Here is a 27,757-nt window from a genome sequence, read left to right as displayed (position 1 = left end):
AATGGTAACATCATATATGTGACCACGAGTGTGTTTAATAAATAAACTATGTTTTTTCTCTGCTTTTGTGAGGATTTCAATCATCTTTCACAATTTTACATTGTCGAAAGATTTTTCTAGTTAGACAAATCCAGTATATCTAAGTGTCTTGATTTCTCGTTAAGTACTATCTCTATCATGAATCTCACCATCAGGAGTTCATCTCTGTATTTGTATTGCTAGAAGACAAATAGGACCTTCACACCCATGTGAGCCAGTCCACATGTCACTGAAAATGTTCCCAGTATTAAACGTCACACTGAGTTCAATATTAGACTAAAATTTACATAGAAGAGACACTAGAATAAAATATTACAGTTATAATACGTATCGCAGATGACATTTGTCTTACTGAGTGTAGAGCTGGAAGACGACGTCACTCGCATCCACCCGGACTTCCGGCAGAGGCTGCATCAGGTCGTAAAGCGCGACTCCGCCATCCTTCGTGGGAACCAGCTCCCACCGGCGAGGACGGGCTGTAACAGAAAGATTATGTGTCTGCATAATTGAGGCGTGTGATTCTGCAGGCTACAGACATTTAACGTGAAGACCTAATATGAAATACAGTGGAACTTCGTTGGTCGAGACTAGGTGGGACCTAAGATATTCAGAGTTATCGAAAGTCCATATAACCAGGAAATTGAGAAAACTTGAAGTCAACGTGTCAAAGAAATAACATTTTGGAATTCGTTTTCAAAATTTTGAGCTGCAGCTGTGTTCTACGGTAATTGAGGAAGCAGCAGAGAGTAAAAAGAGTATGGGAAGAAGACAACGATTGTAAAACAAGCAACAAATAACTGAGGCTGTTGGTTGCCAGTACTGCTCTGAGATGAAGATGTTGGCACAGGATAGGAGGCTGTGGTGGGTTCCACCAAACCAGCCAGAAGCTGGTTAAACATCAAGGTCCCTACCCTCCCCACAAGAAATGAAATTACGTTCCTTCACCAAATCAATTCCTCCATTGGCGTTATTTCCTGAGATAGAATATCTGGCTGTAGTGCTCGGAAATCATCAGAGCCAATGAAGTCATGTTCAGATTGCCCAATAGTTAAGGGGGGACATACATGAAAGCAACCGACATTGTGATTCTTTTTTTTTAAATTGACTCTTCATTTACTACATAGTACTGAAATTTCAATTCCTGAATATTACGTCCCGATTACACTCCTAAAGGTGATAAAAATAATAACTGGCAAAAGCTTGCACACGGTCACGGCTCTTTCTTGTTCTGTATTTCTTCATATTATCTATTCCTGTGGCCTTTTCTTCCAGCTTTATGTAATCCTCATGCAGGCAATTTTTGTGTAGTGTATCAACAAGGTTGTGAAATAGCAACACTGTCATTGATTCTGTATTCTCTGGTTTATGGTGTTTGTTTACAAGTGGTTGCAAAGGAATAAAGTTTAAGAAGCTGTGTGTAGATCTACGAGGGGGGACCCAAAAGTAACCGGAATCTTAATGCTGCACATCGTGTACTTGTAGTAGCAAGTTGCTCCACCAGAGGGTTGTAGTAGGAGCTCTGCTCAGTCATTCTGCCACCTGGCGTCACCAAACAGTGAGAAGTGTTGTTTCTTTGGCAGGTCTTTGAGTGTGCATACAGTGCAGACGTCACAATGTGCGGCAGTGAAGTTTTGTTTCTTGCTCGGCTAGAACGCGCAGAAAATGTTGCAAAGATTCATATAGCCTACAAAAACCATGCTCTTAGTAAAACTCAAGTGTGCGAATGGTTTTCTCAGTTTAAAAAGGGAGAAATGGTGGTTGAAGGTCAGCCCTGTTCTGGTCTACCTTCAGCTTCTCGAAGCGAAGACAACATGGACAAAATCCGTGATCTCATCAGTGAAAATCGACGCAGGACAATCGACCAATTCGAGAACTTGTCCGGGTTGCCCTGGAGCTGAATTCAGCGCATCTTGACCATCGATTTGTGGATGCGAAGTGTGGCAGCAAAATTCGTGCCGAAGCTTCTTACCGGAGATCAAAGGGATCGTTGTGTTCAAGCCTGTCTCGAAATGAAGCATGCATTCAAAGATAATCCACATTTTTTCAACAAAATCATTACAGGTGACGAGTCATGGTGCCATGGGTACGATCCAGAAAGTAAACAACAGTCATCACAATGGAAGTCACCTGGTTCACCTCGACCAAAAATAGCTAGACAAGTGAAATCGAATGTGAAGACGATGTTGATCTGTTTTTTGACGTCAAAGGGATCGTACACTCTGAATTAGTCGCTGAAAACCAGACAGTAAACCAATAATTCTATTTGGAGGTTATGAAACGGCTTCGCAGAAGTTTGTCGCGAAAACGTCCGGCTTTGTGGGAATCTGGCGTGTGGTTCCTGCATCACGACAACAGTCCCGCACATACGGCTCTCAGCGTTCGCCAGTTTTTGGCCTCAACGAAGACGACTACCTGGACCCACGCGCCCTATTCGCCGGATTTAGCACCCTTGGACTTCTTTCTATTCCCGAGGATGAAAATAGACTTGAGAGGGAAGCGTTTTGCGAATGTGGAAGACGTAAAACGCAATGTCATGAATGTGCTAGCAGGTATCAAAGAGGACGAATTGAAAAGGTGCTCCGAACACTGGAATGAACGTTTGGACAAGTGTATTAATTCTAAAGGAGAGTACTTCGAAGGAGATTAAGGTTGTGTTTGAAAACAATAAAGTATATGCTTTCTAGAAAGAAATTCCGGTTATTTTTGGGTCCTCCCTCGTATTATTACAACCTGCAGCAATCCCAGTTCAAGTAAAGTGTAATTACTACACTTTAATTATCTTGGCAGACTACAAAATCCATAGAGGTTAGGGTTTGATACAGGAGCTTTCACACTATCGATAATGAAGGAAATCGATAACAGGAGAATTTCTGCAGCTGAAATTATTGCTACTCATTTTGAAATCAGATTATTCAAGGAAGAAAAACAGAGAAAAGAACTCCTTGAGGATGAAAAGGAGTATGCATATGGTTTGCATTAATTCACCCACAGAAGGCAAGGCCTTATATAAAAACTTTCAAATCTTTGAGTCGGGCTTCCCGTAACTTACATTTTGGAAAATTCATGTACCTTTTCCTTAGAAATCATTAACGTTAGAGTACTTAAATTTGGCATTAAGCTAGTCAATACTATAGTGAAATATTCTCTGAAAGGAATTTTGATTTAATACAATGGAAATGTAAGACAGAAATCCTAAAATTTGGTTTTTTTTGACAGATTTTTGGAGAGCTGTAAAAATCCCGCAAAATAAGAGATCAAAATTCTATTCCACAGATATTTGTAATAATGGTATATCAAATTTTGTACAAAAATGTATTAATTTCGTTCTGAAACACTTTTTTCAAAAAGGAATATTTGTACCCACTTTGTTAAATTTTAAGTTATTTATAAATAAAAACCTATAACACCCATAAAAATTAAACATACTTGTGTATGCACATAAAATTTTTTAAGAACTGTTCCAAATGTAGTTACGTTGCCTTGAGAACCGTTGACTTCATAAGGTTTTTTTCAGAGTATTGCAATTTCGTTAATGTCCCCCAAACCAGCCAAAAGCCGGTTAAACACTAACAAACATTAATCAAATCTTCCATTGGTGTTATTTCCTGTATTACTCGAAAATCACGAATGGAATCATGAAAGTTGACACAAAGTCGTGTGTTCAGGTACCTCAACAGTTAAGGCGACTGCTTCCGAACAGAAAGTAATTCAGGTCGAGTCTGGGTCCAGCTCAGACATTCATTTGTTACACGTTTCTTTGCTGTGAAATAAGAGGAAGTTGTGGGCGGGCATGTGAAAATCATCAGAATAGTGACGACGCAAAAGAAATAAAAGAACCACGTTTCGCTTGTATTTCATGTCTTTATATTTTCGTTGGTTTCTTTTTATTTCAGTTTACTAGTCGAGCTAGCAGTTGGCACCCTATTTTGTCATTAGTACACTCTGATATCAAACTTTATTTCATAAGAAGTGCGTTTGCTGGGTGAGATTTTATGTGCTTGCTAATTTATGCGCATAACTTTTCGTTCTTGTATCATTTTTTGTTTTTAATTACATGAGGTCATGGTGGTAGTAGCCAAAAAATAATAGAAAGTAATATAATATACAAAACAAGAAAGAAATCATTGAGTTTTACTGACAGAATTTCACTATGATCAAAGATTCATTCTAGGAACCATTTTCCTGAAGTAATAATATGTATTTTATCGACAATGTCTTCAGAAAAAAACTGAACTGAACGAACAGAACATGCCAAGACCTGGACGCTTAAACTTATTTAGCCCATAGTAAATGATCAGAGGCTCTGATGTATATCGAACAGATTGACTTCCTCCTTGACAACCACACAGATTCTGAAAGCATCGATAATGCGAAACCCGAATTAGGCTTGTCTGACATGGCATCCCGAAAGTCATAGAACATGACAGACTTCCACGATTCTGGAAGAGCATTTGACACGATACCACACCAACGATCGTTAACGAAAGTACTGTGTATCGGGTATCAAACAAAATTTTATTGAGGATTGAGAGTTCTTGGTAGGGACGACGCAGCATGTTGCCTTGGACGTAGAACCAGTGACAAATACAGATTTTACTTCTGGCGTGCCGCAGAGAACTGTGTTTGAACCTGTGTTGTTTATATTTCTTGTGAATCACCTGCCAGACAACACTTACAGCAATGTCACGCTTCTTGCACATGAGTCAGCTATCTACAGGTGATGGGCAAAATAATGTGAACAGTGGAAGTAAGGGGGTGGTTGTGTTTGATGGTCAACAACACAGTTAAGGCATGTGTTGCACTGGACTCTGCGTGTTCAGTACGGACTAGGTATCGGTGCAGTTTGTTTACGAGTAGTTCACTTAACGTATCTGCATTTAGAGGCCGAGGTCAATTTGCAATGAAAGACCTAACAGAGTTCCAAAGAGGGCAGATTGTGGGCGCCCTATTCACTGGAGCATAAGTAAGCAAGACAGCCAACGTATTGAATGTTTGAAGAGCAACTTTTTCAACAGTCATGACATCCTACACAAGATATGGAAAGAGATCATTGTGTAAACGTAATAGCGGGCGCAATTCAAAACCAAGTGACAGAGATCGTCGTACGCTATCACGAATTGAATCAGAACAGCACAAAACTACAGCGGCTAAAGTGACTGTAGAGCTCAATAGCCATCTTCGACACTCCGTATCTATCGACACTGTTCGCCGAGAAATCCATAAAGCGAATACTCATGGACAAGTTGCTATACCGATACCATTAGTGGCGACAACCAACACATTGATGCTTGAAACATGGTGTCAGAAGCATAAATCCTGGACGGCCGATCAGTGGAAACACGTCAATCCGTCCGACGAGTCAAAATTTTCCTTATTTCCAACATCGTGAGAGGTTTACGTTTGGTGAACGCAAAAGAAGCCTACAATCCTGATTGCTTGATTCCAACGCTTAAGCTTGGAGGTGGAAGTGCGATGGCGTGGGTAGCCATATCATGCATGGTCTTCTACTGGTCCCATCATTACTCTCAAAGGCCGTGTTACAGCCAACGATTATGTAAACATTTTAGGTGATGAGTCAAATGTTGTTCCCCAAAAATGATGCCTTATTTCAGGACGATAATGCACCCATTCACACCGCCGGGACAGTACAATCGTGGTATGAGAACTGACGTGAACTGAAGTGTCTTCCCTGGCCAGCAGAGTCCTTGAACTTGAACATTATCGAACCCTTGTTGGCGGAATTGGAGAGCACACTCCGGAGCAAATTTCCGCCTCCGTCGTCACTACATCTACATCTACACTCCTCAAGCCACCCAACGGTGTGTGGCGGAGGGCACTTTACGTGCCACTGTCATTAGCTCTCTTTCCTGTTCCAGTCGCGTATGGTTCGCGGGAAGAACGACTGCCAGAAAGCCTTCGTGCGCGCTCGAATCTCTCTAATTTTACATTCTTGATCTCCTCGGGAGGTATAAGTAGGGGGAAGCAATATATTCGATACCTCATCCAGAAATGCACCCTCTCGAAACCTGGCGAGCAAGCTACACCGCGATGCAGAGCGCCTCTCTTGCAGAGTCTGCCATTTGAGTTTTCTAAACATCTCCGTAACGCTATCACGCTTACCAAATAACCCTGTGACTACACGCGCCGCTCTTCTTTGGATCTTCTCTATCTCCTCTGTCAACCCGACCTGGTACGGATCCCACACTGATGAGCAATACTAGGTCGAACGAGTGTTTTGTAAGCCACCTCTTTTGTTGATGGACGGCATTTTCTAAGGACTCTCCCAATGAATCCAAACCTGGCACCCGCCTTACCAACAATTAATTTTAAATAATGATTCCACTTCAAATCGTTCCGTACGCGTACTCCCAGATATTTTACAGATGTAATGCTACCAGTGTTTGTTGCGCTATCATATAATAATACAATAAAGGATCCTTCTTTCTATGTATTCGTAATACATTACATTTGTCTATGTAAAGGGTCAGTTGCCACTCCCTGCACCAAGTGCCTATCCGATGCAGATCTTCCTGCATTTCGCTACAATTTTCTAATGCTGCAACTTCTCTGTATACTACAGTATCAGCCGCGAAAAGCCGCATGGAACTTCCGACACTATCTACTAGGTCATTTGTATATATTGTGAAAAGCAACGATCCCATAACACTCCCCTGTGGCACGCCAGAGGTTACTTTAACGTCTGTAGACGTCTCTCCATTGATAACAACATGCTGTGTTCTCAGAATGAGATTTTCACTCTGCAGCGGAGTGTGCGCTGATATGTGTTCTGTTTGCTAAAAACTCTTCAATCCAGCCACATAGCTGGTCTGATATTCCGTAGGCTCTTACTTTGTTTATCAGGCGAGGTGCGGAACTGTATCGAACGCCTTCCGGAAGTCAAGGAAAGTGGCATCTACCTGGGAGCCTGTATCTAATATCTTCTGGGTCTCATGAACAAATAAAGCGAGTTGGGTCTCACACGATCGCTGTTTCCGGAATCCATGTTGATTCCTACAGAGTAGATTCTGGGTTTCCAGAAATGACGTGATACGTGAGCAGAAAACGTGTTCTAAAATTGTACAACAGATCGATGTCAGAGATATATGCCTATAGTTTTGTGCATCTACTCGACGACCCTTCTTGAAAACTGGAACTATCTGTGCTCTTTTCCAATCATTTGGAACCTTCCGTTCCTCTAGAGACTTGCGGTACCAGGCAGTTAGAAGGGGGCAAGTTCTTTAGCGTAATCTGTGTAGAATCGAATTGGTATCCCGTCAGGCCCTGTTGACTTTCCTCTGTCGAGTGATTTCAGTTGCTTTTCTATTCCTTTGACACTTATTTCGATGTCAGCAATTTTTTCGTTCGTGCGAGGATTTAGAGAAGGAACTGCAGTACTGTCTTCCTCTGTGAAACAGCTTTGGAAAAACGTGTTTAGTATTTCAGCTTTAGGCGTGTCATCCTATGTTTCAATACCATTATCATCCCAGTGTGTCTGTATATGCTGTTTCGATCCACTTACTGATTTAACGTAAGACCAGAACTTCCTAGGAGTTCCTGTCAACTCGGTAAATAGAATATTACGTTGGAATTCTACAGGAGATACAAGAGGTTCTGATGGAAGAGCGGCATAACACTCCACTGGAGACTATACAACCATTGTATGCCAGTAGTCTGAGAACAATCGCAGCTGTATTACGGGCAAGTGGGAGTCCTAAGCCTTATTAATAAACCATTCCCAAGTAAGTACAGGTATTCACCTTATTTTGCCTATTCCCTGTACGCTGAATATGTGAAACAAGCTTCATAATAACTAGTGATATCCTGAATTATACTGGTGCAAAGATTGACAACTCGTTTAAAGTGTTCAAAACTGAAAACTGTGCAAGACACCAATTGCAAAATAGTAGTATCCTATGATACAAGATCAGCGAGTGGCAGTTGGAATCAGTCAAAGTAAATAAATACCTGGATGTAACAGTTTGTACGTACATGAAATTGAGTTATCACGTAGACTCAGTCGTTGGTAAGGTGGTTGACAGACTCGAGTTCATTGCCATGATAGTGAGAAAATGCAGTCACTCTACAAAGGAGATTGCTTATAAATAAAATGTGCGACCCATATTAGAATATTTCTTAATAATACACACCGAACGGTACTAAAACAGCATTTACAGAATGTGACGAAAGATGGGCAGCACGAATGTTTGCATGTTTGTTTGACTCATGTTAGAGCGTCACGGACATACCGTGAAACCTGAATTGGCAGATGCTTAAGATATACTCTAAGCACTCCGCGAAAGCCTTCATACAAAGTTTCGAAACCAGTGTTAAGCAAAAAATCTAGAATTATTCGCCGTTCCCCTATTTATCGTTCCCATAGAGACCCCGAACTCATTAGGCCAACTGTAACACACACAGAAGCATTTAAGCATGCATTCCGCGCCCCAGACGCGACTAGAGTGGGAAGTCACCATAATATGTGGTTCTATACTGCTGTGCGTACCCTGTACCATGTACTTCATAGTGGTTTGTTCATCCCTTCCAGATGTTCATTCCCAGCTTCAGCTCCGTACAACCATCACGGGTGTGTTTAGAAGCCATCAGCGAAGTTGTGTTTGTGTTGAGAGTTACGAAAATGGAACAGCGGAATTTGGAGCAATGTTATGCCATCAATTTTCGTGTTAAAATTGAATAATACGCGATTGCGACCTTTGAAAAACTGAAAGAGGACTATGGGGAACATTCCTTCTCAAGAACACAAGTTTTTCGCTGGCACAAATGAGTTTTTGAAGGTCACGAACAGGTTGAAGATGAACCTCGCTCAGGGAGACAATCAAATTCAAAAATTTGAATTCAAAAATTCAGATTCAAAAATTAGTTGGCAGTTCGTACTGGAGGAACAAGATGTCCTTGAAAGGCTTGGGAAAAGGGTGAATCGAGTGAGAACTGACAGTGTAGACAATTGGATGCTGCATCATGACAACGCCCCATATCACAAGGACACTTCCATCACGGAATTTTGATCCCAAAAGGCGTTCCTGTTGTTCCGCAGCGCCGCTCTTCACTTATCAGAGTCCTTCTGACTTTTCCGTTTTTCCGAAATTGAAAAATGTCCTAAAAGGACGAAGTTTTGAGACACTGGAGGACATTCAAATGAATGTCACGGGGGTGTTAAAGACTCTTTATCACCTGAAGACTTTCAGCGCTGCTACCAAGACTGGGAAAAGCGACTCCGCCGCTGTATAACTGCCGAAAGGCACTACTTTGAAGGGATCAATATTGTTGCTTGAAAGAAAAAAAAGACTTTGGTAGAGAAAAAATCAGTCTCAATACTTTTCACACTCACCTCGAATACTGGCCATAGTAGAAATTTACTGTAATTGTCATTACAGCACGCTGGTACTAAGCACATTACGTATAAAGTGGCTGCGTCATTTCTTCGATCGAGTTACCGCTTAGAGTGAAATGACAGTTACTTAGTTCTTTATCATAAAATCCTTCGTATCCTATTACACACACAGGAAAGGAGTACTTGCAAGGTTAGTGTTGTGTTAGCAGAAGAGCCAACGCCGTGTTATGAATGGAGGCCGAAATGCACACATTTTAGCTCACGCAGGCTGGCGTGAGGAGGGAAGAACTACACTGACATGAGGTCTAGAGCATGACAAGGAATTAGGATTCATAAAGCTGACGTAATTAGTTTGATACTTAACTTTAATCCATTAATGATGAACGTCGCTCTTGACGGTACATGATTCACAATATTATCTGTTCAGAAGACATATAGTAACTGAATATGGCGCCTTGCTAGGTCGTAGCAAATGACGTAGCTGAAGGCTATGCTAAACTGTCGTCTCGGCAAATGAGAGCGTATGTAGACAGTGAACCATCGCTAGCAAAGTCGGCTGTCCAACTGGGGCGAGTGCTAGGGCCGCTCTCTAGACTGGCCCTGCCGTGTGGCGTCGCTGAGTCTCCAATCACTGATAGTGGCGACACGCGGGTCCGACGTATACTAACGGACCGATGCCGATTTAAACGCTACCACCTAGCAAGTGTGGTGTCTGGCGGTGACACCACAGTTAGAGTCTACATTATATAGAATAACTTCAGGCGCGAATTCACAAATAGAGATAGCTACGAGAAATGTTGGGCTACATAAGGTTCCCTTTCTGTGCAGCCACCGTGGAATATAAAATTATAAAGAATGTATAAACCAGTCGCCAAAACATAATTTATTTATCTTGTTGCAAATCGATTTCGACTGGTGTCAGTCATCATAGGTGCATTTTTCTATCCGATACACGCCGTAAGTGTAAGTACTGTCCTTGGAAGATTTCTATCATGAAGTAACTTCTGTTGGTAACATTGGCCATTGTACTCGCTTCGGCGGTACATATACTAAAATTGGAACGATACAGAACATTGGCCATTAACAATGCCCGATATGCTACAGTTACTCTCAGAAAGGCGGTGAGTAAACGTTTTATTCAAAGGTATACCCCTTTCCTTGCAATCTGTCTGTAGGCTACTTGATACAAATCTTTTCACAGATGACGGTAGCATCGCTTACATAAGGTGTAAAAGGGCAGTACAATGGTGGAACTGTCATTTGTACTAAGGTGATTCACGTGGAAAAATTTCTGACTTGATTATGGCCACACGACGGGAATTAACAGACTTCAAATGCGGAATAGTAGTTGTAACTAGAAATTAAAAGACTTTGGGCGCGAAATGTTGCTGTAACTAAAGGCATGGTATATTCCATATACACTCCTGGAAATGGAAAAAAGAACACATTGACACCGGTGTGTCAGACCCACCATACTTGCTCCGGACACTGCGAGAGGGCTGTACAAGCAATGATCACACGCACGGCACAGCAGACACACCAGGAACCGCGGTGTTGGCTGTCGAATGGCGCTAGCTGCGCAGCATTTGTGCACCGCCGCCGTCCGTGTCAGCCAGTTTGCCGTGGCATACGGAGCTCCATCGCAGTCTTTAACACTGGTAGCATGCCGCGACAGCGTGGACGAGAACCGTATGTGCAGTTGACGGACTTTGAGCGAGGGCGTATAGTGGGCATGCGGGAGGACGGGTGGACGTCCCGCCGAAATGCTCAACACGTGGGGCGTGAGTTCTCCACAGTACATCGATGTTGTCGCCAGTGGTCGCTGGAAGGTGCACGTGCCCGTCGACCTGGGACCGGACCGCAGCGACGCACGGATGCACGCCAAGACCGTAGGATCCTACGCAGTGCCGTAGGGGACCGCACCGCCACTTCCCAGCAAATTAGGGACACTGTTGCTCCTGGGGTATCGGCGAGGACCATTCGCAACCGTCTCCATGAAGCTGGGCTAAGGTCCCGCACACCGTTAGGCCGTCTTCCGCTCACGCCCCAACATCGTGCAGCCCGCCTCCAGTGGTGTCGCGACAGGCGTGAATGGAGGGACGAATGGAGACGTGTCGTCTTCAGCGATGAGAGTCGCTTCTGCCTTGTTGCCAATGATGGTCGTATGTGTGTTTGGCGCCATGAAGGTGAGCGCCACAATCAGGACTGCATACGACCGAGGCACACAGGGCCAACACCCGGCATCATGGTGTGGGGAGCGATCTTCTACACTGGCCTTACACCTCTGGTGATCATCGAGGGGACACTGAATAGTGCACGGTACATCCAAACCGTCATCGAACCCATCGTTCTACCATTCCTAGACCGGCAAGGGAACTTGCTGTTCCAACAGGACAATGCACGTCCGCATGTATCCCTTGCCACCCAACGTGCTCTAGAAGGTGTAAGTCAACTACCCTGGCCAGCAAGATCTCCGGATCTGTCCCCCATTGAGCATGTTTGGGACTGGATGAAGCGTCGTCTCACGCGGTCTGCACGTCCAGCATGAACGCTGGTCCAACTGAGGCGCCAGGTGGAAATGGCATGGCAAGCCGTTCCACAGGACTACATCCAGCATCTCTACGATCGTCTCCATGGGAGAATAGCAGCCTGCATTGCTGCGAAAGGTGGATATACACTGTACTAGTGCCGACATTGTGCATGCTCTGTTGCCTGTGTCTATGTGCCTGTGGTTCTGTCAGTGTGATCATGTGATGTATCTGACCCCAGGAATGTGTCAATAAAGTTTCCCCTTCCTGGGACAATGAATTCACGGTGTTCTTATTTCAATTTCCAGGAGTGTATTTCGAGATCCACAGTGTCAAGAATGTGTCGAGAACACCAGGTTCCAGGCATTACCTCTGACCACGGACATGGCGGTGACCAACGACCTTTATTTAATGACCGAGGGCAGCGGCGTTTGTGTAGAGTTGTCTGTTCTAACAGGGAGGCATCACTGCCTGACATAAACGTAGAAATCAATATGGGACGTACGACGAACATGTTAGTTAGAACAGTGTGACGAAATTTGGCGTCAATGGGCTATGGTAGCAGACGACCGATGCGAGTGCCTTCGCCTGCAGTGCCTCTCCTGGACTCGTGACACATCGGTTGGGCCTTAGACGACTGGAAAACCATGAGCCGGTTGGATGAGTACCGATTTCAGTTGGTAAAGTTCTGATGACAGGGATCGAGTGTGGCGTAGACCGCACGAAGCCATGGAGTTGTCAAAAATGCACTGTGCAAGCTGATGGTGGCATAATGGAGATATTAGCACGTGCACAGAATCTGTCACCGACAACGCTTTCGAAATTGTGGACGGCTATAGAGGCAGCTAGAGTCAATACTTCTGGAGGGGACTTCCAGCGACTTGCGGAGTCCATGCCACATCGAATTGCTGCACTAGGCCGAGCAAAACGAGGTCCGACACGATATTAGGAGGTAGCACATGAGTTATGTCACCTCAGAGTACAATTTACGCATTACCGAAGGAAAACCCAATCCATGAAGGAGCTACCTGTGGTCATAAGGTTGCATTTACAAAGAAAAAAGGAGAACGAGAATAGTAGACACAATAAAGTAGAATACTTCAGAATCAGGACGCATGTGATCCACGCTAATGCACTATGTATGTCATATATTACTAAATAAATGTTAATTTTAGATTTTAGTATCTGGCCCACCTTTTACTTCAATGAGAAGGTGGTGAACAGCATTAAGTGAATTATCCTTGGGCGTTTGACAGAGAGTGACAGTAATATAAGAAAGAGAGCACTTTATGTATTTTATAACGAATCTTTTTTTATTTATTTTTTTGACCTGACGATGAACTAAGAATCTGAAAGCTTCCTTGTGATATACGAAATAACAGTTTCGGAATATCAAGTAAGTGTTTCTTTTTGATATTATGAAGAACAATGATTATTGTAGTGTAATTGGCCCATATGTCGGAGAAATTCAGTTTTCAAGAAGAGTAATGGAGGCAATGATTTTGGTATAATGTTGTAGTTGTGAATATTATTACTCAGTTACAACATTTAATCATTAATTTCAATAAAATTCAGTGACACTGTGGTGACTATAGGGGAACACTGCATGCATGGAGTCCCATTAGGAATGGTCAATATTAGTAGATATGACAGGAACGATCATTCGAAGCAAAAAAGTGAAGTAAACGTGTGCTCTAAAATGCATACCTACAAGCTATGAGCACTTTTTCATCTTCATTACTGTAAAACAAATGTCCTCTACTGCAAGCTCGTTGATTTCCACAACCGTGTGTGTCTGGGACAGACACACATGCACATATGGGGAAGAACGTACCCCAGAATACACTGTCTTTTTCTGAGGGCAATACACCAACAATATACAGTACACTTGAACTACACAGAAACAGATATACATATATACACAGCAACAATGGGCGCATTTCGAAAACAACACATGAAGAGTACCTGCGGACACGACATAACAGACATGCTTATATGCTACTTTTATTTTATATTTACACATCAAGTTCCGTATAACCAAATTGCAGAGCAAATATCCAAGGTGGTGGTTCATGTCAATATATGAAATTACAACATAAAAGTATTAACAGATAAAAATAAAATGTTTATGAACCCGAAAAAAGTAAAGCCATATGTGTAGGTAAACGCAATCAACAATACAATAAGAATCAGCTTACTTTTTCAAGGAACTCCTCGAAAGAATAGAAGGAGTGACACATGAGCAAACTCTTCAGTTTCGATTTGAAAGTGCATGGATTATTGCTAAGATTTTTGAATTCTAGTCGTAACTTCTTGAAAATGGATGCAGCAGTATAATGCACAACTTTCTGCACAAGAATTAAGGAAGTCCACTCTAAATGCAGGTTTGATTTCTGCCGAGTATTAATTGAGTGAAAGCTGTTTATTCTTGGTAATAAGCTAATATTGTTAACGAGAAATGACAGTAAGGAATGCATATATATTGAGAGTCCGATGAAAAACTCGTGAACAGGGGTCGACAAGAGGTTCGTGAACTTACACCACTTATTGCTCGAACTGCCCATTCATGAGCCAAAAATATCCTTTTAGAATGGGACGAGTTACCTCAAAATATAATGCCATACGAATAAGCTAATGAAAATAAGCAAAGTAGACTAATTTTCATGACGAACGATCACTCACTTCAGTTACCGTTCGAATAGAAAAAATGGCAGCATTAAGTCTTTGAACAAGAGCATGACTGTGGACTTTCCACCACAGCTTACTGTCTATCTGAACACCCAGAAATTGGAACTGTTCAGTTTCACTAATCATATGCCCATTCTGTGAAATTAAAACGTTAGGTTTTGTTGAATTGTGTGTTAGAAACTGTAAAGACTGAGTCTTACTGTGATTTAGAGTTAGTTTATTACCTACAAGCCATGAACTTAAGTCATGAACTGCACTATTTGAAACTGAGCCAATGTTGCACACAACCTCCTTTGTTACCAAGCTAGTGCCGTCAGCAAACTGAAATATTTTACAGTTACCTGTAAAATTAGACGGCATATCTTTTATATAAATAAGGAACAGGAGAGGCCCCAACACTGATCCCTGGGGCATGCCCCACTTTACCATACCCCACTCAGACTCCACATCAATGTAACAACAATCTCCAGAGGGTGACAGCGAGCCTCACAGTGACAATGTGAACAGTGACACTGAAGAGGTACAGAAGGAGAAAGACGAGATGTGGCAGTAAATAAGCATAAGGTGCTGCACATCTAGCGCATAAATCACCAAATATTTTATTCGGATGAGCACCTAAAGTTAATTCATAATATTAGCAATATTCTTTCTCTATTACTAACCAAACTGATTCTGTTGTGACTGGCGGTCAACAACTCGAAGAAACCATTCCGAGCTATACACCGCCAGTCACAGTCGGTGATAGCACTAACAAATCTCTCCTCTATTCTGTCATCCTTTTATACACTTACTAAAACAACAAAATTGTATTAATATATCAATCCTAAATTACTGTTATATTAAAAAATATAATTCTTTGTAAAATGTTGTAGATAGAAACAAAACAAAAAAACTACAAAATAGATGAAAAACGAAAATTGTAAGATGCACGATCTATTTTTAAAATGTAACAGGTCTAAAATTTGACAATAAAGAAATAAATAATAAATACATTTCCATAATTTGAGAAATGGTAGCATGGACCAAAACAAGGAAGAAATGTCCATTAAACAAGCCTTTAAAGTGGGTACCTTAAGAAATGAGTTTTTGTTCATCTTCGCAACTATGAAACACATCTCTGCTACTGTAGAAGTGCTTGTAGTTCGTAAGACTGGCATTTTTTAGCCTGTGTTTACTAGACCTTAGTGCTTCGAATGATCGTTCCTGTCACACCCTTAAATACTGACCATTCCTCCTGCGCCACCCTGGATACTTCAGATTGCACCCTTTTATCTAAAGAAAAATTTCTCTGCAATAGACGACTTACTCCACAATAGTATTACAAACGATGTCAATGAACAGACAGTGTTAAAAAGTTAACAACTCGATTCATTTCTAAATGATGCTGATTGATAAGCTTCGTAGAGTGTTTCTTCTAGTTCTTATTTTAATGTATATATACAGTACAAAATGTAGGATTTTAAGGTGGGTTTCGGGACGCACTTGACACAGATTGTTGACAATACTGACTTCTGTAAGTTTTGAGAAATAAAAAGACTGGCGCTCAAGTCGAAGGTATGGCAGAATAAACACGAAAGAGTCTTCATTGGCTCAGAGAATCTTTTTACTGCAAATGCATGTACTTTATAATATGGCAGCAACAAACTGTAGAAATGCCACAGGTATAAGAAACGTTATTTTGTTAAGTCACTGATACAAAAGTGTGCAGTTTTGTTACTAACCTGAGGCTACTGCTGTAAGTGTAAGAATCAAAGCAATGACTTTCATCTTCCCAGCTCTTGTTCTACATCCTGCTATTTGGCATTTATATAAAGAGACACTTATCATTTAATTATCACGTTGCGAATGGAAAGATAGGAGAATCGTTTCCACATCGTTGTCAACAACATCATTCACAATTCGTTATCAATAAATTGATCATTCATATTGGCTAATTTTTGTTACATTGCTACCCACTGAGCAGATGTTTTTATTGCTGATAATCTATTTATTGTCAGGACAGATAAGAACAGTCGCACACGAGAAGAGCTACTTGCATTATGTAGAAAACTGAACGCAACATTACTCGTGGAACAATTAATGCATGAAATTTCAGCATATTCAGAAATAATTTTTTGATACCTTTCAGGAATCTTTCGTTTTGATACTTCATTAGAAAATAAGGACCAATTATATCGATCGACACGTACCTAGTAACGTAGCGAAGAGGTCACGGATTACTCGAGAGGGTTCCATGGGGCATCTGCTTGGTACAGAACTCTTTTTAGGAAATTAAAAAAGAAACAGGCATCATTCACTGCGTTACTGAAGAAATCAAAACCTCATTGGCGAATAATTTCCCACTGTTTTAATTGGAAAACAAAAATAAAGAGGAAGAAAATGTTTTGTAACAATTTCTTGACGAGTTCGAATTAACAGATGCAGTTTTGGTGCAAGAACTCGTATTTATTGTGTATTTCCTCATTTATTTCATAGATACTTAAAACTGATGCATGTAATACTATGTAAACATGCCTTTATCTGTATTAGTAATTTAAATCTCTTCTGCAAGTGAGTCAGTCAGTCATTGTGTTCTAAATGGAGAAGATTGAGGAACGTAGAATGGTTCAGAGTGTAGATAAAGCAAAAGAAGTATTTCTTAGAAACCTCATCTGGACACTGAATTAAAATAGTCGCTGTAGCGCTTATTACTATTTATTCTGTTCACAGATTCAGTTGTGAATTGTTTATATAGGTGTGACCATCCTTCAAAAACAAAAAAATACCGTGAAGATAAACAGAAATTGAAAGCTAAATAGTATGTGATGAGAGAGCTTGTGAAATCCGCAATCTTGGACGTAACTCAGAATTTTGGAAAGGAAAGGGAGGTAATGTCACGTAACAAATAGATAGACAGTTACACGGGGAAAACAATGATGTAATTGAGTTGAGCGTAGCTTAATTAGGTCTCGAGTTATCTCCCATTTTGTACAAAACAAGACAAACGCTGATCATAGCACATAAATGCTACAGGATGTTCTTAACACGTTTTCATCATGTTGTAATGTTGGTATTATCCACTTTATCCATTCCTCGCGCACACATGTAGCGGAATCTACATCCTTATACACACTCCGCAGTCCACCGTGTAGTGCATGGCGGAGAGTACCTTCTACCACTACTATTAATTTTCATTCCTGATCCACTCGCAAACAGAGCGAGGGAAGAACGACTGTCCAAACGCCTCCTTAAGAGTTCTAATCTCTCTTATCCTCGTGGTCCTTAACGCGAAATGTATGTTGGCGGCAGCAGAATCGTTTTGCCGTCAGCTTCAGACTCCAGTTCTCTGCATTTTCTCAGTTTTGTTCCGCGAAAAGAACGTCGTCTTCCCTCCAGGGACTTCCATTTGTGTTCCCAAAGCATTACTGTAGCACTCGAGTGATGACCGAATCTACCGGGAACTAATCTAGTAGCACACTTCTGAATTGCTTAGATGTCTTTTTTCAATCCGACCTGATGGGGATTCAGAACACTAGAGCAGTACTCAGATATGGGAAGCACTAGTTTTCTATATGCGGTCTCCTTTACAGATGAGCACACTTTCCCAAAATTCTCCCAATAAAGCGAAGTTCCCCATTCGTCTTCTCCCCTGCCACCCTTACATGTTCACTCAATTTCATATCGCTTTGCAACATTATGTCTAGACAATCGAATTGACTGTGAGAAGAAGTACACTAATAATGCTGTATTCAACATTACTGGATTGGTTCTCCTAATCTGTATTGACTTAAATTCTTCTATATTTAGAGTAAGCTCCCTTTTGTCCCATTAACTAGAAATGTTGTCTAAGTCAACTTGTATCCCCTCCAATCACTCAACCACGACACTTTCCCGTACACCATACACCATCGTCAGCTAACAAGCGCAGCACAAGCAGCAACACTCCGCTCCCTGATATACGTGAGGTTTTTCATCTCCACCGCATACACGGCTCGCTTCACTTTCTCCACAGATAGAGATCAAATGGAGTAAAATCCAGGGAATGTGGTGCCCACTTCACACGACGTCCACAACCTGTCGATCTGTGGGGAAACTAAATTTACAGGTACGTCCGGCAGTGGGGTGGGCATTGTCGTGCTGAAAGAAAGTTGGCAATGTCCCGTCTTCAGTCATTAGCGAAGACGGTACATCTCCCTCTAATAACTGCAGATAATAGGCTGCTGTTACAGTACCCTGAAAGAAGAAGTGCCCGAAGACATGAGATTTCTGTACGCCGCACCAAACTATCATTTTCGATGCCACACCTACTTTCGATGGAAACATCCAGTGAGGGTTCACAACTGAGCAGTACCTGTAATTCTTTCTATTTACGTCTCCGTTTCCATAGATATTAACTTCATCCATAAACAGTAGTATGTCGTACGGAAAACGATGCTTTACGTCCACCGTATGTGTCGCTCATTCAGCAAACTGAACCCGACGAGCCGCCCGCTGTCGCTGAGCGGTTCTCGGCGCTTCAGTCCGGAACCACGGGGCTGCTAAGATAGCAGGTTCGAATCCTGCCTCGGGAATGGATGTGTGTGATGTCCTTAGGTTAGTTAGGTTTAAGTAATTCTAAGTCTAGGGGACTGATGACCTCAGATGTTAAGTCCCATAGTGCTTAGAGCCATTTGAACCATTTGAACCCGACAGTATGGATTGCCTTCGATGAGTTGTCGCAGTACTGATATTTTATAAGGATGCCATTTATGTGTGGTCAAAATTGTCTTTATTGGTGTACAGATGATGATGCGAATAGAGCGTTACAGACTCTTACAGAAAGATGTCAGACTAGAGTTGGTGTTCCTTCACACGCAACGGTTTAAGACAGTCCAGCTATCGGTTTGTTTGCGGCGGCACTGGTTTCTGAGAAGTTTTACCATAGTGCTCTGGTTAATGAGTCATCTGTGTGGATGGTGTTGCTTGAAATGACACCCTCTGAAATAAATCCCTTGTACAAAATGCTATGGTCAGCGATCAACAAGCACAGGCACAATCTTCTACAACAGAAGTAACGGAACTGATTCGCAAAAATACCGTCCAATCCATGAGGACCATCCGTTGCAGAAACCTAGAACATATTCTGAGCTCCACAATGAGTTATCTCGAACAGAATAATTTCCTCCTTGCCAACCAGAACAGATTTCGAAAACATGAATCTAGCTAAACCCAACTTAAGCTTTCCTCACGTGACATCCTGAACGCCGTGGAACCTGGGAATCAAACGAGTGAGGTGATGTAGTGGTTAGCACGCTGTACTGAGTGACACTGAGGAGGACGACGTTGAGAACCACTTCCGATCATCCAGATTCAGGTCTTCCTTGACTTCTCTGAGTCAATCCAGACAAATGCAGGGATAGTTTCTGTGAAAGGGCTTGACCGATTTCCTTTCCGTGTCTCAGCCAGTCCGACATTGTGCTCCTTCCCTAACGTCCTCATTGTCGACGGGGCGTTAAACACTAACATTTCCACTTTTTTCCCCAAGGCAATCAGATTAATATGGTATTTCTTGACTTCCGAAAAGCGTTTGACTCAGTACCGCAACAACGATTATTAACAAAACTACGATTATGTGAGTATCATACAAAACTTTTGAACAGATTCAGGATTTTTGGTAGGGAAGACGCAGAGAGTCATCGACAGAAGTAAAAGTAACTTCAGACGTTTTCCAGGGAAATGTGTTGGGACCCTTGTTCCTCATACTGTATATAAGTGGCCTGACGGAGAATATTATAGCAAACAACTGCTTTTTCCGGATTATGCAGTTATCTACTTATATCAAAAAAAATTTTGCATCGCCTCGCTTCCGAGAGTTTCGGAACCTGTATAGAAAATTGGGATAGAGATCAACATAAACGTCATTTCCGCCCATTTTATTGCTCATGAAAAACACACATTGCATATTGTATCACCATACAGTGAGACCTACAAAGGTAGTGGTACATATTACTGCACACACCGGTACGTCTAATACCCAGTAGCACGTCCTCTTGAACTGATTCGTCGTGGCACACTATCCACAAGTTCATCAAGGCACTGTTGGTCCAGACTGTCCCGCCCATCAACGGTGATCCCTCAGAGTGGTTGGTGGGTCACGTCATCCATAAACAGCCCTTTTCCATCTATCACAAGCATGGTCAAAAGGGTTCATGTCTGGAGAACATGCTGGTCACTCTAGTCGAGCGATGTCGTTATCCTGAAGGAAGGCATTCACAAGATGTGCACAATGGGGGCGCGAATTGTCGTCCATGAAGACGGATTCCTCGCTAATACGCTGCCGATATGGTTGCTCTATAGGTTGGAGGATGGCATTCAAGTAAAGTACAGCCGTTACGGCGCCGTCCATGGTCACCAGCGACGTAAATCGGCCCCAAGTAATGCCACCCCAAAACAGCAGGGAACCTCCACTTTGCTGCACTCGCTGGATAGTGTGTCTAAGGCGTTCAGCCTGACCGGGTTGCCTCCAAACACGCCTCCTTCGATTGTCTGAAGGCATTTGCGACACTCACCGGTTAAGAGAACATGTTGCCAATCCTGAGCGGTCCATTCGGCATGTTGTTGGGCCGATCTGTACCGCGCTGCATGGTGTGGTTGCAAAGATGGACCGCGCCATGGACGTCGAGAGTGAAGTTGCGCATCATGCAGCGTATTGTTCACAGCTTTAGTCGTAACACACGTCTTGTGGATCCACGAAAAACATTATTCAACATGGTGGCGTTGCTGTCAGGGTTCCTTGAGCCATAATCCTTTGGTAGCGGTCATCCGCTGAAGTAGTAGCCCTTAGGCGGCCTGTGTGAGGCATGTCGTCGACAGTTCCTTTCTCTCTTTATCTCCTCCATGTCCGAAGAACATCACTTTGGTTCACTCCGAGACGCCTGGACACTTCCCTTGTTGAGAGCCGCTCCTGTCACAAACTAACAATACGCGATCGAACCGCGATATTCACGGTCTAGGCATGGTTGAACTACAGACAACACGAGCCGTTAACCTCATTCCTGGTGAAATCACTGGAACTGTGGAACTGATCGGCTGTCGGATCCTCCCCCCCCCCCCCCCCGTTCTAATAGGCGTTACTCATGCATGGTTGTTTACATCTTTGGGAGGGTTTTCTGACATCACTGAACAGTCAAAGTGACTGAGTCTGTGACCTATCTTCAGGAGTTCTGGGAACTGGAGTGATGCAAAACTTTATTGGACCTACTACTTCTAAAACGCTGAAAAAAAGCAGATTATCCCACCAGCTCTTACCTACAAAGTTTTGGCAACTAGTATTAAGTGAAGAATCTAGAGGTATTCTTTAGCAGTCAACGCATCGTTCACATAACAACCGTAAGTCATAATTATAATATGTACTGACGTCTTAAGCAGTCATTCTTTCCACGCTCCATGAGCAACTGGAAAGGGAAGATGCCATAATAAATAGTACCACGCTAACTGTCCTCGTCTCTGCACTTCAGAGTGGAGTGCACGGTATATATGTAGATGTAGTTGTAGATCCTCTACAGTCATAATAGTTCATCCTTCTATGTACGAGGGGCGTTCAGTAAGTAATGCAACACCTCTTTCTTTTTCTCGATCAGTTTCAGTCGATAAAACGCGGAATTTATTCTGGGACATAATGGAAAATACCGCTTCAGCTCCTATAGTTTGACGTAGTTGCGATACGTGGTGGCACTATACTTTGCCTTAAAAATAGCGTCTGTAGCGTAGGTGCGTTCCATGCGGACAGCCGTCATTGAGTTTCTTTCGGTGGAAAATCAGAGCGTCGCTGATAGTCGTAGGAGCCTGCCGAATGTCTACGGAAACCTGAGTGTGGGCAAAAGCACGATGAGTCGCTGGGATAGGGGTCCGATCTCTTGCGAGCCTGCCGGAAACCCATAGTTGTCACTCCTGCAATGATGGAACGAGCGGACATTCTCATTCAAGGTGATCGACAGATCACAAACACTTATCAGTCTCTGTTGGTGGTACACTCGTACACGAGTTGGGTTACTCAAAAGTTTGCGTCCCTAGGTTCCTCGCCGTCTAACAGAAGACCATAAAGATCTCGAACTACCATGAGTGCGGAACTGCTTGCGCTTTACGAGGCTGATCGTGACAATTTTTTGTCGAAAATAATCACGGGCGATGAAACATGGGTTCATCACTTCGAACCTGAAACAAAACGGCAATCCATGGTGTGGCACCACACCATCTCTATTCCGAAGATGTCTGCAGCTCGTGGTCTCGAGGTCGCGTTCTCGATTCCCGAGCATGGGGTCCCAGGTTCGATTCACGGGTCAAGGATTTTGACTTGTGTCCAGTTGACTGGGTGTTTGTGATGTCCTCATCATTTCATCATCATTCATGAAAGTGGCGAGTTTGGGCTGAGAAAACTTTGGGACTTCGTACAGGCGCTGATAAGCCCGCAGTTGAGCGCCCCACAAACCAATCATCATCATCATCATCATCATCCAAAGATAACGTTCGAAGCCGCACCCTCAGCCGGTAAAACATGGCGATCGTCTTCTGAAACTCTGAAGAGGTTATTCTGTCCGATGTCCTCCTTCATGGTGTAACGATAAACTCGGATGGGTATTGTACTACTCTTAGGAATCTGAAAAAACGACTACAACTTGTTCGCCACCACAAAAATTCTAATGAACTTTTCCTTCTCCAATGTAACGCAAGACCTCACACAAGTCTGCGCATCCGAGAGAAGCTCACAAAACTCATGGGACCTTTCTTTCTCATCTACTCTACAGCCCTGATGTCGTACCTTCTGCCTTCCATCTGTCTGGCCCAATGAACGCTGCACTCCGCGAAAAGCAGTATTTGCATGATGGTGAGGTTATTGATACAGCGAGACACTGGCTGCGACTTCGAGGAGTAGAATGCGGACATACAGGGCATCACCGTAAGGTGGCGTAAGGCCGTCGCTCTGAGGGGAGATTATGTTGCAAAATAGGTTTATGTAGCCAGAAGAGTGGGGAATAGTATGATGTATTACAATCATCTACAAAGCCAACAGACTCTTAAAAAAAAAGAATCATGTGTGTTCAGATACTGGTTGTCTTTCGTGTGTATCAGTGAAAAACTTCCAGTTTTTGTAGGTCGCTAAAAACTATTAACTTTCCTAGTTATGATTGTATCTCGGCCAAAGTAGTATAATCGTTTGCTGACTTGGTAGTGCCAGTCCTGAATTACCTTTTGCAATCAATAGATGAGTCAACGTGTATATAGTCAAGTCCCATAGTGCTCAGAGCCATCAACGTGTATATCCTGAAATGCTGAAGTGTTCAGTAGGAATCCCAGTATACAGAAGTGGGGATAAGCAACTGACCTCTAGTGAGAGGCAGTTCTCCATCCTTTCTGTGTTCTCAAAATTTTTGTTAAGATACCTTGCAACTGAATACTGAACCGTCTTGCCGAAAATAACTTTTTATTTTTCGGATTACCTAGGTTTTGTGTGAATTCAGTATATGATCTCAAGAACTGAATTTTAGTAGAACTAAACAATGAAAATTACTCTGTTGACATTTCTATGACCTTACCATGGCTCTGTCGCTCGGGGTAGCCGTGCGGTCAGGGGCGTATTGTCACGGTTCGCGCGGCTCCCTCCGTCGGAGGTTCGAGTCCTCCCTCCGGCATGGGTGTGCGTGTTGTTCTTAGCATAAGTTAGATGAAGTAATGTGCAAGCTTAGGGACCTGATGACCTCAGCAGTTTGGTCCCATAAGACCTTACCACAAATTTCAAAAAAAAAAAAAAAATGCCATGACGTTGTCTGTGTAGATCATACAGTTTTGCTAGGAAAGCTGAAACGGTTAAATATTACAGATACTTACCTAGCATCTTCAGTCACATCTTAAAGATACAAACCAGAGGGTGACAAACGCGAAAAATACGACAGGCATAATATTATATGCAGACTGCAGAAACGTTACGTATTGTATGCCGCAGTATTCTGTGCTTGCTCTACTCTATGGGACACTGGAGAACTTTTTTTTGAACTCTTGATGACACAAGTATAAGGGGCAGTCAAGTGGAAACAAGAAAGACTCTATAATGAGCGTGGCGTGGACTTTAACGCAGGTAGGAGTGTGTATGGAAGTGTCACCTGCTGGTAATCGGGGAGCACCAACGCGAATGTTCAACTCTGTGCTATGTGTCTGTTAGGCGAGTTCAGCATGAGGTCAGCTGGTCGCGTATGCGTCCGACTTCACTATGACGCCAGGCGCAAGGAACAGCGAGGTTTGGTTCTGTTTCTGACTGCGGAAGGAGTGTCAAGAACTGAAACTCTATCCCGAATGTCTGCGATGTATGGCGAACGAAGTATCTCACATGCTCATGTGTTTGCATGGATTAAACGATTTCGCGAAGGTCGGATGTCATTGATGGACGTGCAAGACATCAGTCGGCCAGGACAGGCCCATCGTGTCATTACCCCTCCTGACGCCGCCGTCAGAAATTACCGACGGTGGATGCCGGAAGACATTTGGTTCATATTGGGCATCAGCCACGGTACCGCTTACGTCGTCATGACGGAACATCTGAAGTTCCATACAATCTGTGCGAAGAGCCTTCTCCAAGGCCTGAAGTTGAACAGAAGTTGAACAGAAATTCGACATCACTGCAGCACCTGCTAGGGTGTCACGATAAGGAATGTCGTTTACTGTCCCATATTTACTCGGGAGACGAAACGTGATGTTATCAGTTTGAGTAAACGTCCACGACAGTGGAAGCACATGAATTCAGCCCCACGGAAAAAAATCCGAAGCCGTTCACACCAGCTCCAGGGAAGTCACGATGGCCTTTTCCTTTGACCACGAGACCCCGCTGCTCAATGTGTTCCTGGAACAAGGCGTCATAATTAACGCACAGCGGTTCGATGACACTTTTGCAAAAATTGAAGTGTGTCATCATATTCAAATGCTCAGGAATCTACAGGCACGGTATCATTCTGTAGGAGGATACTGCCCTCCCATATCTTGACAAATTTGTTACGACTACGATGCAGAATTTATGATAGAAAGCCCTTCTACCTTCTACATCCTCCATACAGTCCCAGTCTCTTCCCGTGCGACTTACATATTTCTCGAGCCTTGAAGAAAGAGATTCGTGGCCGTCGATTTGCTTCGGACGAAGAGTTGTAAATATGAGTGCAATCACGGTGGTTTCTTACCCAATTTTAAATATCAATCGTTCTCTTGCATAGATATATGTGTTCCATTCGACTTCACCACCGCCCACTCGCATAAGGTCGAGGGGGGTCAGTTTGATTTTATACTTCTTAACATGAGGTGGACAGAGTTTGGTGATGACGTACAGCCACATAGCTCTTCTGTTTGTAGGTACAATCTTTGCCTGGGCCTTTATCTAAACTTGTGACCATTTGGTGTGAAGACATTTGCTTGATATAGGGGGCTTAGGAACCAATTGGGTTAATTGTTGGTAGACTCTTGCTGAGGAGTTATTCATTGTATCCTAAGTAGCTTGTTTATATGACGTAGATGTAGGCACATCTATAATTATTGCATTGTGCATCGATACAAGTAGTCGGTTTTCTTTCGTTTAAGGAAATTTGCTATCCAATGATAGTACGAATTTCACACTACCAATTCACTGTTCACACAAGGGATTGTTGTGTTAAGGAAAGTCAATTTGAACAAATTGAATCTCCAGATATGCCACGTCGCCACTGAAGTATTTGTCTGGCATATTGTTTCAGGTCTAGATAGGACGCACGCAGCTACATGATTGAGACTAGGTATTACATAAGCATTGATGTCATAAGCCATTTATATTCTGTCTGGATTTCGAAGGTTTTGGCTCCTTAACAACATTGTAATTGGTTGCATCATCTCCTGCCAGCTGAATTCTGACATATGCGTAGGATTCACTCTAATTTTATGCTCAAATTTTGTTTTCTGTGTACAGCCATGGGTTCTACCGATATCGAGAATTGGATGTATAGTCAATATAAATTGATTTTTTCGTGTTGATTCTGGTTCTGTGGATCTCTGATATTCGTTGAGCGCGTCAGCTGCGGTGATTTCATCTTGCTCATCATTTAGAAATACACTGAGATTAGGTGTGTACACAGTGCTGCAAGTTCGTTGTCACTTAAGAGACACTCGTGTTTAATTCATTGATGAGGCAGTTCAGTGACATTATACTGAGTGCACCATCCGAAAATTACCTCGAGCAATTAAACAGAGAACCGACTCGTGGAGATAACATCTTGGACCTACTGATAGTAAACAGACCCGAACTTTTCGACTCTGTAAGCGCAGATCAGGGAATCAGTGATCATAAGGCCGTTGCAGCATCCCTGAATATGGAAGTAAATAGCAATATAAAAAGAGGGAGGAAGGTTTATCGGTTTAGCAAGAGTAATAGGAGGCAGATTTCAGACTACGTAACAGATCAAAACGAAAATTTCTGTTCCGACACGGACAATGTTGAGTGTTTATGGAAAAAGTTCAAGGCAATCGTAAAAAGCGTTTTAGACAGGTACGTGCTGAGCAAAACATGCATCACTGCAAGTTCAAACGCAGCCAAAACCTCTCAGACAAACACAAGCTAAACGATGTCAAAGTTAGCGTAAGGAGGGCTATGCGTGAAGCATTCAGTGAATTCGAAAGTAAAATTCTATGTACTGATTTGAAAGAAAATCCTAGGAAGTTCTGGTCTTACGTTAATACAGTAAGTGGATCGAAACAGCATATCCAGACACCCTGGGATGATGATGGCATTGAAACAGAGGATGACACGCTTAAAGCTGAAATAGTAAACACGTTTTTCCAAAGCTGTTTCACAGAGGAAGATCGTACTGCAGTTCCTTCTCTAAATCCTATCACGAACGAAAAAATGGCTGACATCGAAATAAGTGTCCAAGGAATAGGAAAAAAACTGAAATCACTCAACAGAGGAAAGTCCACTGGACCTGACGGGATACCAATTCGATTCTACACAGAGTACGCAAAAGAACTTGCCCCCCTTCTAACAGCCGTGTACCGCAAGTCTCTAGAGGAACGGAAGGTTCCAAATGATTGTAAAAGAGCACAGGTAGTCCCAGTCTTCAAGAAAGGTCGTCGAGCAGATGCGCAAGACTATCGGCCTATATCTCTGACATCGATCTGTTGTAGAATTTTA

At 42.7% G+C, this 27,757-nt stretch overlaps 1 protein-coding gene across 1 annotated transcript in view; it reads right to left on the bottom strand.

Annotated features, from left to right (window-relative positions):
- Nucleotides 1-27,757, bottom strand: part of LOC126356023 (lipase member H-like) — a 130,243-nt gene that overhangs the window by 16,500 nt on the left and 85,986 nt on the right. The window contains exon 2 of the mRNA XM_050006676.1: nt 392-515. Within this exon, the coding sequence (XP_049862633.1) occupies nt 392-515 (124 nt within the window). The remainder of the gene's footprint in view (nt 1-391; nt 516-27,757) is intronic.

The sequence above is a fragment of the Schistocerca gregaria genome, chromosome 3, assembly GCF_023897955.1.
Source record: "Schistocerca gregaria isolate iqSchGreg1 chromosome 3, iqSchGreg1.2, whole genome shotgun sequence".
Taxonomy (NCBI): Eukaryota; Metazoa; Arthropoda; class Insecta; order Orthoptera; family Acrididae; genus Schistocerca; species Schistocerca gregaria.
The sequence above is the reverse complement of the archived record's forward strand: the minus strand, read 5'-3'. Positions and strand labels throughout refer to the sequence as shown.